At 46.2% G+C, this 13,559-nt stretch overlaps 1 protein-coding gene across 1 annotated transcript in view; it reads right to left on the bottom strand.

The window, feature by feature from the left end:
- CCDC162P (coiled-coil domain containing 162) overlaps nt 1-13,559 on the bottom strand; it is a 185,821-nt gene that overhangs the window by 67,492 nt on the left and 104,770 nt on the right. The window contains exons 27-29 of the mRNA XM_027775129.1: nt 13,257-13,433; nt 9,059-9,061; nt 305-422 (exon numbers count right to left, since the gene is read on the bottom strand). Coding sequence (XP_027630930.1) covers nt 305-422; nt 9,059-9,061; nt 13,257-13,433 — 298 coding nt within the window. The remainder of the gene's footprint in view (nt 1-304; nt 423-9,058; nt 9,062-13,256; nt 13,434-13,559) is intronic.

The raw sequence follows: 13,559 nt of genomic DNA, 5'->3' as shown, positions 1-13,559 counted from the left end.
TAAATGTTGTTTTTTTTTAAAAGATATATTTATTTATTTTATTTGTTATTATTATTTATGTTTTAATTTTATCAGAGAAAGACAGAGAGAGAGAAAGTAAGAAAATGTTTTTTAATGACCAGGGAGAAATAGAAATTATGAAATAATGAGGCCCAAGAGAAATGATAATAAAGCAGGGAAAAGTATTTGGAGCTGTAAAAAGATTTCGGTTAAATATCTTTGAAAAGAGAGAGAGAGGAGAGATTCTTTAGAATTGAAGGGCTTAATCATGTTTTTATTCTGGGGCACGTAAGAAAATACACACCTCTTCTGGCAGTGTTTTGAACATAGCCAGCACTTCGGAAGGATGAGGGATGAACCATAGATTGAGGAAGACTTTTCCGTCTGCTGACAACAGACATCGTGGCCGGGGCCGAAAACTCCTGCGACATTAGACATGAGAAGAAAGCATCAGTGGTCACCTGGGCATTCCCCTCTAAGCCAGAGGGGTTGTATGCCCTGCGTAAGTCACTGCCAATGGCAGACAGGCCTGTCACCGCAGGCCCAGCATCCAAGCTTGAAGGCAGCAACTGTGCAGAGTGCTCCCAGGTGGCCAGAGCTATTTATAAACAGTGCCACAGGAAGAAGGTGGTTGGGCTGATTTTAGCTCAGCTGCTTTGGAGGAAGGAGTGGGTCTGGAGGGAGGGAGGAAGAGGTGTGTCAAGAAAGGAACGGAAACGCATGAATTAAATGGCTGCTGCGATATGGGGCATTATATATTCTGTCACTTAATTCTTCTGACAACCTCAGGATGGGCTATTTTTGTCCCTGTTTCACAGCCGAGGCAATGGAAGCCCAGGGAAGTTAGGTGGAGCTTGCCTACACAGCTCTAAGAGAGGAAGTGGGGTGGCAATGCTTATCACGGTCCTAGACTCTGGGATCTGGACCCCGGGTCTTTCTTCTTTCTCTCACCACCACTGTTCCTGCCAGGGCCCCCAGCCTCTGGGCTTCTTTCCCTCCTTTCTTTTCTGCCCTTCACCTTCTCCCACTACCTTCTCATTTCTGAAGCAGCAGGTTAGCTGTCTCTTTGTTGTGGGTTTATATACAAATGTCTCATATCTGGTTTAAGGAGTCACATAAGCTCAGGTACCCACCACCCGGCAGGCACCTTTGAAGAGGATGAGCACCTCCTTGCTAGTCCCCAGAGGAACCACCATTCCAAGTTTTACATTAATCATTGCCACGATTTTCTTTGTAATTTTGCCTACCCCAGGGAGAAATACTTTCTTGGGCTTTGGCTGTGTTTGATCTTCGTGCACATGGAAGCCCATGATCTTTCTACCGCATCTCAGGAGTGAGGCATCCCACTTGCATGGATCTGGTGCCGTCAGTTCTGTGTTATTCTGATGTGCAGGAAAGTGGTGATTTGTGTAGTTAACAGGGCATGGAATTTGATATCCAAGGCCATGATTTTGGGTCCTGTTTTTTATCACTAACATTTGTGTGGCTTTAGACAAATTGTCTTCTTTGAGTCTTTTTATCCATAAAATGAGAGTAGTGATTCTAACTCATACGCTGGAATAATTTTTAAAAGAGCACATTTTAAAAAGGGCCAGCCCAGTAGCACAGTGAGGAAGCACTGGGCATTGGGAGCTGGATCCCATATGGCCAACTGCAGTTCAAATCCTGGCCCCAGTGGCTTGAAAAACACATCAGGTGTGTGTGCATGTGTGCCCCAAAACCTGCCAGGATGGAGGAATGGAGAAGGGATTGCAGTATGACCATGCCCCATTGAGGCTTTCTCTCTCCCTCTCTTCCATTCTTTCTTTCTTTCTTTCTTTCTTTTTTTTTTTTTTCGGAGAGGTTTTTGCTATAGGGTCTCCCTCTCTTTCTGACAAGTGCACATGCTCTCTGACAAAAAAAAGAAAAAGAAAAAAAGAGAGGACATGAAAAGTGTTTTATGAATTGTGAGTTGCTCTGCCAAGTTTATTATCATTATGCTAAGGCATCATGATGTCTGGCATCTCTGGGCACAGTGGCCGGGGATGGATGGGAGTGGAAGGATGAGTGTGGTGCTCTCAGAGTCATTTGGTAAGAATTGGGGACCTGGGAGGGCTGGCAGGTGGCATGGTGATTGGGCACTAGATTCCCATATGGCCAACCACTATTTGAGTCCCAGACCTGGTAGCTTGATTTCTCACTTTCCCTCTCTCTTTCACTCTGTCTCTCTCAGGTCAAATAAAAAAATAATAACAAATAAAATTAAATAATTAATTCTTTTTTAAAAAATTCATTTATTCATTCATTTATTTTAATTTGACCAGAGAAAGACACAGAGAGAGAGAGAGTGATAAAGCAAGCCACCAGGTTCAGAATTCGAACCGTGGTCGGCCATGTGGGAGGGTCCAGCATCTTAACCACCACGCCACCTGCTGGTCCCTAAATAAATAATTAAAAACAAACAAAAAGAATTGGGCAACTGACATGCTGAGATGTTTTAGAACTCTAGGTTACGTGGGAAGACCAGAGACCAATGCCCCTCAGCCTATGTTGGTTATGCCAGAAAAGGTAGGCCTGACAGAAAAATAGCAGAAGGATGTGTGCAGGGAGGTGGAACTCTCATGCCGCAGCTCCCCTGCCCAGTGCTCCCGGTGTCAGCTCTTCACACTCCTCTCCCAGCGCTGGCCAATAGCATCCGCCCTTCTGGCTGCAACCACCATCCATTTACCAGTGACTCAGAGTCCACAATGGGACCCTGGACCCCTCTAGAGCTCCAACTTACTTCATCCTGGCCGGTCGTGCTGCTGACTGTTTCACTGAAAACAGGCAGGAGGACCAGCAGATGGCAAAATGGTTATGTCGCTGGACTTCCATGAAGTTGACTGAGGTTCAAATCCCAGACTAGGTAGCTTAAGACACACCAGGCGCATGTGCATGTATGCCCAAAATCCCATGAGGAGAAGGGATTGTGGCGTGGCCATCCCCCAGGGGGTGATTTCTTGCTTTCTGTCTCTCTGGTGAACGCATGTGCCTTAAAGAAAAAAAATTCTCTCTTAAAAAAAAAAAACAGGCAGAAACTGAACTCCTCACATCTTTCTACCCCAACTCTGTGCCTCTTTCCATGTAGAGGAACTACAATCTCATAGTCTCTAAAAGCAGAAGTTTTTAGACTCCCCATTCTCCTTTACTCCTCATGTGCATTGGTTCCATTACTTCGACCTCTCACATTAGCCCAGCTTTCATTCCACTGCCGCTGTCTGCTGCGACGATTCTCCACAGAAGGATCGGACTTTCTAGGGGGCATTTTAGAAATCACAGGAGAATTATTAGATTGTCATGATGGTTGCCCATGAACATTATTCAAATTATTTCTGGGCCTTTTGGAAAGGCCTGCCCATTTATTAAAGTAAAATGTAATTCATTTGAACTGAGGGCTAAATATTCAATATCAAACATTCTGAAGATAAGACTTTAAAAATCATTCAAGTTTGAAGTTAATCACTGGCATCATGGGCCTTAAGCCTGCCTTTCAAGTCTGAGGGTTTTAATCCGTTCACTCTCAGCTCAGGAATAGCGTAGTCTTAGTTTGGAGACGCTCCTTTCTTTTAGCAACCACAAAGACTATTTCTGTCCTGGAGCAGATCAAAGGCAGTGTAATCCCATCTTATCGCTGTTATTCAGTTCACGGTGTTCGATGGAACCCGAAAGAGACATTGAATAGCAAATATAAGAAGTTGCTAGGTCTGAGTCTGAGCACATGGGCCTGCAGCTGTAGGCTGGCAGCTGCGCCCGGAGGGTAGCTGAGGCAAGGCCTCTGAGGAGCACATGTCCCTGGGCCCTGGGACCCTCTACCAGGTGCTCATCTATTATTTCCTGCCCGTGCCACGCCTGCTAGCCACCGTCATCTCTCCAGGAAGCTGGAGCAGTTGAAAGCATTAGGTGCTGGTGCCGAGGGTGGCCTGGTTCTCAGCCTTACAGTACTCCCCTCCCCCAATGGATGCCCCATCAGCCATCTGGCCTGACAGCTCCCCGACCTGCTCAACATCACCCCACCCTCCATCTTTATTTCCTTGTTGCTGCCCATGCCTGGACCACACCTCAGACCTATTATCCCCTGGAACTTTACCCCTTCAAAGTCTTGAGTTTCTCAACCCAATCTTTTATTCTTCCAGTTTTGCTACTCATTCACTCCCACTAAACCTCCCTCATCTCCACAAAATATGCTTGACATCACCCAGTCCTCCGCATCCTCTTCCATCTGCCATTACTTCTGGCCCTCACATCCTTCCCTACCCAGATGGACCTCACTGTCAAGCACGTGATCTGCTCTCTTCCCAGCACCTGCCAATCTCTGCTTTTTTTGCACTTAGGCCCCACCTACCTACCAGAACCTCAACGCCAGTCCCTCCAGCTACTCAGCTTTCTGTTACTAGTTGCGCGTCACTGAGCACGGCTGGAGGAAGTCACACCACTAATTACATTGATGCAACAACAAGGTAATGGTTTCCAGCCTGAGCTATGTCACTTCTTTCCTTTGATCAGCTCTCATGCCCATTTCCCTGTCCAATAATTCCAAGCCATGAGCCCCAGATCAAATTCCTGCCCACGGATAATGACATGGTCTGCTATTTCATGACTGAGTTAAAGACCATTGGCTGGAACTCTTTCTACTTCCTGCAGACCCCCCTCCCCCAGCCCCTTCCTTTCAAGCAGGGTCAAACTCAGCAGTGTACACCAGGGATACGAAAAGTCAACCTCTGCCCTGGTGGATCTTGCCTTCCAGAAGCAGCTAGACATGCAAAGGTGGCAGTGATCAAAAGTATGATGGGAGCTTGCCTGGAACCAGAAGCACTTGTCAGGGGCCAGCAGGTGCTGTGGTAGTTAAGGCACTGAACTCCCACATGAGCAACCGCAGTTCCAGTTCCAGATCCGGTGGCTTAAAACTCATGCAGAGCACGTGTGCATGTGTTCCCAAAATCCCAGGAGAAAGGATTGCAGCACGGCCATTCCCCCTCAGGGGTGATTTCTCACTTTCCCTCTCACTGTCTCTCTCCAGCAAGTGCACGCACCTATGGCAAAAACCTTTAGGGAAAAAAAAAAAAAGCAGCAGTAATCGGGAGCATGATGGGAGGGCGTCACAGCTGAGGTTTTTGAGACATGGTTGGTTATTTGGCTGTACGACTCTTCCCCCTAACACCATTGCCATCTTTTTTCCCTCATTAACAAACAAACAAACAAACAAACAAAAAAACCCAAAAACATCTGGGGGTTGAGGGTGGCTCAGCAGTAAACCATGACACCCTGCCAGGCTGACTCATCGTAGGTTGCTGGTTCACATTCGGAGACCTCTCTGAGGATCCAGGCGGGCAGAGGCTGGGGGTAGATTGCAGCGCCCAGACCCTGTACATGGGTGCTGTATATTATCTCTGTCTCTCTGCTTTTCTCACTCATGGAATAAATTAAAAAAAAAAACTACAAAAAAATCTGCCACAAAATAAGCATAACACGAAATTTACTATTTTAATCATTTTAAAGTGTACAGCTCAGTGACTGGAAGTATTCACACATTACTGAACAACCATCACTACCTGAGTCTCCAGAACTTCCTGTTCATCTTCTGAAACCAAAACTCTGTCCCCATTACATGCTGCTGTCTTTCGATTTACCCCAGCCAGGGACTCGGTGACAGCCTCCTCCCCCAGCTCCACATGAAAGCCAGCACTTGGCCTTGCTGATTTCACGTCCCCAAAATGTCTTGTCTCTACAATTTCAGTAGCTTTCTGAGTGGTGTCACTGACAATCATCTCAGTCCCCTTCTCCCGGCAACCCAAAGGACAAACACCAGACTCTCGGCTCTTGCCCCGCCCACTGCACTCTGTACTTCATTGCTCGTCCATGCAGAAGCCCACAGGCTGTCTCACATCTCCGTGCTGTGTGCAAACCTGAATATCCTTTTCTCTTGTTCACCTGGAACACTAGTTCCAGGTTAAGCATCCTCTCTTCCCTGAAGCCTCCCTTGCTTCCCCTCCTCATCACCACCCCCAACCTTCAGATAATATTGGCCATTTCTTGGTGGGTGCTTTCATTTTATGTTTATCGTATTGCATTCTGTATCACACTGTACTGTTATGACCCATCTCCCTGGCCAGGCAAGTATTCCGGCTTAAATGACGTTTACCCTTTAGCTTAAGGAAATGTACAGTCAAATACCTCTCCAAAAAAAAAAAGACTTGCAAGTTAGTGATTCTCTTGTAACAGGGGAAAGATGTACTTTAGCTCCACTGGGTAGCAGGTGTCCAGTCATGCCTTTCTGCAAAATAGTCTCCCAAAGTATTTTTACCTCACTCTTTCAAATTCACTCATCCATTAGATAAATCCTGAAGTTGGGATGAGCAGATGGTGTAACAGTAATGTTGCTGGACTCCCATGTAGTCTACTGAAGTTCAAATCGTGGACTCGGAGACTTAAAACTCACACTGGATGTGTGTAAATGCTCGTCCATTGCTGTACAGTCCATGGCACGAAGGCTGACGCATGGTGGTGTTCAGGGTGTGCTCCGAGACAACCAGCAGTGGCCAAGACTCAGCCTTATCGTATTTGCCCAGCACTGCACCCTGGCGTGGGGCTACACCTGCCCAGGAAAGGGGTGACTTCTGATTTGTACGAAGTAGCTGTTGGGTTGGCAGTGGCTCTGCCTGTCACATAGTGGGGCTCAGTTAATCTTGGTGTCTTTTCTCTCTCTGTCCCTTCACTCTCCCAGCCGCAGTGCCCCTGGAGTATCGTTCTAGTCTCTAGACTCCAGTGTCATCTGTGGCTATGATGGGAGTGGGCCTTCTTTCTCGGGAGGAGAGTCCCTCTGGGCTTCTCTTGGACACAGGCTGTTTCAGGGGCATCTCTGTGGACTAGACATAGTACATCAGAGCCCATAAGGGATTACACAGCGTCTTCAAATTTTAAGCCTGCAGAATTCATGGGACTCTTGCAGTCCAGGAGTGGCACACTTAAATCGTGCAACGTGTAACAAAGTTTCAGTCAACAATGGACTGCATACACAGTGGTGGTCCCCTGAGATTAAAATGGAGCTGAAAACTTCCTGTCACACAATGACATCACAGCTGTCCTAACATCCTAGTGTAATGTATTATTCACACGATTGTGGCAATGCTGGTGTAAACCACCCTACTGTGCTACCAGTTAGATAAAAGTACAGCACGTACAATTATGTACAGGACATAGCCCTGGTTAATGTAAACAACTGTTAATGACGTACGCATTTACTATATTTTAAAAAATGTATTTATCCTGGGCTAGCAGTTGGCGTAATGGCTATGTCGCTGGACTCCCATGCCAAGATCCTGAGAGGAGAATGGAGGAGAAGGGATTGTGGCGTGGCCATCCCCCCTGGGGGGTGATTTCTCACTTTCTATCTCTCTGTCTCTCTCTCTGTCTTTCTGGTGAGCGCACATGTCCTACAGCAAATACCTCTCCAAAAAAAAAAAGACTTGCAAGTTAGTGATTCTCTTGTAACAGGGGAAAGATGTACTTTAGCTCCACTGGGTAGCAGGTGTCCAGTCATGCCTTTCTGCAAAATAGTCTCCCAAAGTATTTTTACCTCACTCTTTCAAATTCACTCTTCCATTAGATAAATCCTGAAGTTGGGATGAGCAGATGGTGTAACAGTAATGTTGCTGGACTCCCATGTAGTCTACTGAAGTTCAAATCCTGGACTCGGAGACTTAAAACTCACACTGGATGTGTGTAGATGCTCGTCCATTGCTGTACAGTCCATGGCACTAAGGCTGACGCATGGTGGTGTTCAGGGTGTGCTCCGAGACAACCAGCAGTGGCCAAGACTCAGCCTTATCGTATTTGCCCAGCACTGCACCCTGGCGTGGGGCTACACCTGCCCAGGAAAGGGGTGACTTCTGATTTGTACGAAGTAGCTGTTGGGTTGGCAGTGGCTCTGCCTGTCACATAGTGGGGCTCAGTTAATCTTGGTGTCTTTTCTCTCTCTGTCCCTTCACTCTCCCAGCCGCAGTGCCCCTGGAGTATCGTTCTAGTCTCTAGACTCCAGTGTCATCTGTGGCTATGATGGGAGTGGGCCTTCTTTCTCGGGAGGAGAGTCCCTCTGGGCTTCTCTTGGACACAGGCTGTTTCAGGGGCATCTCTGTGGACTAGACATAGTACATCAGAGCCCATAAGGGATTACACAGCGTCTTCAAATTTTAAGCCTGCAGAATTCATGGGACTCTTGCAGTCCAGGAGTGGCACACTTAAATCGTGCAACGTGTAACAAAGTTTCAGTCAACAATGGACTGCATACACAGTGGTGGTCCCCTGAGATTAAAATGGAGCTGAAAACTTCCTGTCACACAATGACATCACAGCTGTCCTAACATCCTAGTGTAATGTATTATTCACACGATTGTGGCAATGCTGGTGTAAACCACCCTACTGTGCTACCAGTTAGATAAAAGTACAGCACGTACAATTATGTACAGGACATAGCCCTGGTTAATGTAAACAACTGTTAATGACGTACGCATTTACTATATTTTAAAAATGTATTTATCCTGGGCCAGCAGTTGGCGTAATGGCTATGTCGCCGGACTCCCATGTAGTCAACCGCAGTTTAAGTCCTGGACCCGGTGGCTTAAACTCACACCAGGTGTGTGTGCATGTGAGCCCAAGATCCCGAGAGGAGAATGGAGGAGAAGGGATTGTGGCATGGCCATTTCCCCTGGGGGGGTGATTTCTTGCTTTCTGTTTCTCTTCATCTTTCTGGCGAGCGCACGCGACCTCTAGCAAAAACCTCTTTTTAAAAAAATGGAAAAAAATGTATTTATCCTTAGGTTTTTGTCATAGGGTGCGTGCGCTCACTAGTGAGAGACAGAGAGAGGGAAAGTAAGAAGTCATCCCTCAAGGAGGATGCCAATGCTACAATCCCTTTTCCTTCAGTCTTCTCTCAGGATTTTGTGCATGTACACACATGAGACCGGCATGATTTTCAAGCCTGCAGGCCCAGGCCTCAAACCACAGTTTGCCATGTGGGAGTCCAACACCTTAACCACCATGCCACCTGCTGGCCCTGGCCCTGCACTCCTCTTATATGAGCAAGTTAAAAGGGACATGTTAAAATCTAGAGAGTTAGAAAGCAGGAGATGCACGTAGTAAAGACACTTGAATGTGTGTCGGTCTTGCTCATTCACTGCCTGGCTATGGGACTTGGACTCTGGACAACACTCACTTTGCTCAACTTCCCTGGCCTAGGACCCAACCCTGGAATGACCACACATTAACTGCCCAGATGACTTACGGCTTTAGGCGTTCCAGTTTAAATGACATTTACCCTTAACCTTAAGGAAATGTACGGTCATCCACAAGAAACAATAAAGGAAGAGGACAAGACTTGCAAGTTAGTGATTCTCTTGTAAAAGGGGGAAGATTTGCTTCAGCCCCACTGGATAGCAGGTGTCCAGTCATGCCCTTTTGCAAAACAGTCTCCTAAAGTATCTTTGCCTCATTCTTTCAAATTCACTCTTCCATTAGATAAATCCTGAAGTTGGGACAAGCAGATAGCATAATGGTAATGTTGCTGGATTCCCACATAGTCCGCTGAGGTTCGAATCCTGGACTCAGCAACTTAAAACTCACACCAAATGCATATGGATGCTTGCCCAAAATCCCGAAAGAAGGATGGAGGAGAAAGGATTGAGGCATGGCCATCCCTTCAGGGTGTGATTTCTTGTTTTCTGTCTCTCTGTCTCTCTAGCGAGTGTATGCGCCTGGTAGCAAAAATCTCTCCAAAACAATAAATAAATAAAATAAATCCTGAAGTCTACTCCAGCGAGGCCCGGTTGAACTCATGAGACCAAATACTCGAATCTATAAGGTGGGTACTTTACATGCGTCCAGCTGGGCCTGACTTCCATTTTGATAGTCAGCTATCAGTCAAGGGCTCTAAGACTTCAACTTCTTTCATTCTCTTGCATTCTCCTGCCTGACTTATCACTCCCATTTTCTTGGTGCATTCCAATTTTTCTGTCACCTCCTCTTGGACTTCCTTTCTGAGGCCCTGAGGTAGAGTTAAAGATTTCAATTTTGTGCCCTTGCAGACCTTTTATAGACCTCTAAGATGCTTTGAACTTACTTGTTTACTTAGAGCTTTTCCCCATTAGACTTAATGTCTTGCCAGGATCAATGTCTTATTCACCTGTGGAATTCCAGCTTACCGCAAAGTGGCTGGTACTACGTAAGTGCCGGGTAAGTGGTAGCTGGATAATGCATGTATATGCACAGGAATGACCCAATGAGCAAAAGAGGGTCTAACACAAATGATCTCTCCGTTTCCTTCCACCTATCCAATCTATGATCACATTTTTTAAAAACTGCAAGATAGAAAGAAAAAAAGACACACACACACACACACACACACACACACACCCCTATAGGGTGTGGTTACATTACAATTCTCCTTCCTCTATTTCTCCATCCTGTCAGGATTTGGGGCATGCACACGAAGATACCCAATATGTCCCTCAAGCTACGGGGTAGGGACCCAAACCAAAGTCAGCCACACGGAACTTGGCTCCCATGCATGCACCAGGCCCAGTCACTGCCCCCAGGGCCAGGCCAGTATTAAGATTTATTGAGATAGAGGTTAGATCCCGCTTACAGGTAGATAGGGTAGGGGCCCTGAAAGAAAGTCACTATGTTTTTTCTTTCTTTCTTTCTTTCTTTCTTTTTCTTTTAATGAAGACTATGTTTTTTCTCTATGGTCTGGCTAATGTACAATATACATCCCTTTTGCAGGTCTCTAAAGAACTTATGACTCCTTACTAATAATGCGAGAGATATACTGAGCACACAGACAGGGTAAAGGCCCAAGATGGAGTCACAGTGGCTAAATTTTCACAGCTGAAACCTGGCTACATTGGAATTCAAAACCACTATAGGTAAAGGTAACGGTTTCTATGTAGTCACTGTATTTATTATTTTTTTTAGAGATTTTTGCCTTAGGGAGTGTATGCTCACCAGAGAGAGACAGAGAGAGACAGAGACACAGAGACAGTGAGAGAAAAAGCGAGAAACACCCTCCCCCCGGGAGGTGGGCAGGGGAATGGCCATGCCGCAATCCCTTCTCTTCCATTCTCCTCCCGGGATCTTAGGCATGCACACATGGGGTGATTTTCAAGGCACCGGTCAGGGACTTGAGCTGTGAGAGTCCAGAGATGTAACCACTACTCCATCTGCTGGCCCCTGGTCAGTGAATTCTAATAAGTACAGAATGCCATGCTCTGCTGACCACACAAAGAATAGGGTAATACATCTCTCAGACTACCATGTAGCTATTTTCTAAAGGCCATTTCTTTATCAGAAAGCCAGCCCACTGTTGGAAATGCTAGATAAAACCCCCTTGCCTCCAGCTCCTCTTGGCCACCTGTTCAGGGTCCCTTCTACTATGTTAGAAACTTTCCCTCCCTTGATAAACGCTGCGTGCTATACTCCCTGTCCGCAGTATGAATTCTTTGTGACACTGAACAAGACCGAGCATGGGTGTTGGGCCTGATCACCCAGCACATTCACATCGTTATTGTTACTAAAGCTCCATTCCGTAAGAGTGGAGAGAGGCAAGCTCACCTACGGGGTGCTTCAGCTTTCCCTGGGAGACTGCACAACTGTAAAATACCTTTTTTTTTTTTTTTTTCTAAAGGCCATTTCTTTATCAGAAAGCCAGCCCACTGTTGGAAATGCTAGATAAAACCCCCTTGCCTCCAGCTCCTCTTGGCCACCTGTTCAGGGTCCCTTCTACTATGTTAGAAACTTTCCCTCCCTTGATAAACACTGCGTGCTATCCTCCCTGTCCGCAGTATGAATTCTTTGTGACACTGAACAAGACCGAGCATGGGTGTTGGGCCTGATCACCCAGCACATTCACATCGTTATTGTTACTAAAGCTCCATTCCGTAAGAGTGGAGAGAGGCAAGCTCACCTACGGGGTGCTTCAGCTTTCCCTGGGAGACTGCACAACTGTAAAATACCTTTTTTTTTTTTTCAGATTTTCAGAAAGTGTGTGTGAGCACCAGGAGGGAGGGAAGGCAGGGAGAGAACCTCCTTCCCCAAATGGGGTGTGATCACGCCATAATCGTCTTTCTGCCATTTCTCCATCCAGTCAGGATCTTGGGTATGCACACATACACATTTAGCATATTTTTCAAGTCACAAGGGCTGAGATTTGAACCATAGTCAGCCATGGAGGATATAATTCCTATGCACAGGGATTACCCACGGTGTTATGGAGCCAGCTCCCTCTTTCTCTTTTCTTTTCTTTTTTTTTTTTTAAAGGGAAGGGGGTCATAGGTGGTCACTGACTGCAAAGACAAGCTAACTTCCCTATCCAGATGAGTGAGCTTCTTCTAGGAGGACTAAGTTAAAAACATTTGGAAAAGTAGATCAAGTATGATAATGAAGCATAGAAATATTTCCGCTAGGGAACCAGCAGTTAGCGTAATGGCTATGTCGCTGGACTCCCATGTAGTCGACTGCGGTTCGTGTCCTGGACCCGGTGGCTTAAAACTCACGCCGGGCGCGTGTGCGTGCGTGCCCAAGATCCCGAGAGGAGAATGGAGGAGAAGGGATTGTGGCGTGACCATCCCCCCCTGGGGGTGATTTCTCGCTGTCTGTCTCTATGTCTCTCTCTGTCTGTCTGGCGAGCGCACGCGCCCTACAGTGAAAATCTCTCTCTCAAAAAAAAAAAGAAATATTTCCGCTCTTATTACTTAGTCTCTCTATATAAATAAATAAATAAATAAATAAATATCTTCCCCATTAGGGGAAGGCACTGATTTAGAGAAAAATAAGACACCAATTTAGCCAAGGCATTCTCTCTCTCTCTCTCTCGTTTTTGCTTGTGCCACATTGGATAGAATATTTAAAGCCAGGACAGCTTAAGATCAAGTTTACCTATTTATTTGCTATTTTAGACACTGGATTATGTTAAAGGTTGTGACTAATGAAAGTCTCTGATTTCCAAGAGAAAACAAAGCTGCAGAGACAGAAAAGGCAGTCTGACAGCCTAGTAACAGAGAACTCCTGGGTTCGTTACAAACGTACGCTTATCCTTGGAGTGCTAACTCTTTCTCCTGCCCTTCTGGACCAGAAGATGAAGGCCAAGTGCAGTCAATGCAGAAAATGTTTCCACACTAAACTTCACACACCACTCCGGGAGAGGTGGGGTCTGGGAAGCAGAGTAACAGGCTCTTCAGGAAGTTACACACCTGGGGTCAGCCTGGAGGCCTTCCTGTGAGTCCCTCAGCCCTTTCTTCTCCTGTGGTTGGCCCACCATGAAAAATGTATTTCTGATGGTCGGGAAACCTTCCAGCAGGGCTCTCAGGCTATTGCAGTGTGCCATGATCTGACCCCGAAGAGAGTAGTGAGACATGTGGCGGTTAAACCTGAAAGCCAGAAGAAAAGATGACGTGCTCAAAGGTGATTCGTGGTGTTTCACCTCCCGTAGAAGTTCCAGGATCTACTTCTCTGGAAGTTTTTTTTTTTTTTTTTTTTTTTTTTTTGCTGTTTTT

The sequence above is a fragment of the Tupaia chinensis genome, unplaced genomic scaffold (assembly GCF_000334495.1).
Source record: "Tupaia chinensis unplaced genomic scaffold, TupChi_1.0 Scaffold000527_1, whole genome shotgun sequence".
In the NCBI taxonomy this organism is placed as follows: domain Eukaryota; kingdom Metazoa; phylum Chordata; class Mammalia; order Scandentia; family Tupaiidae; genus Tupaia; species Tupaia belangeri.
The sequence above is the reverse complement of the archived record's forward strand: the minus strand, read 5'-3'. Positions and strand labels throughout refer to the sequence as shown.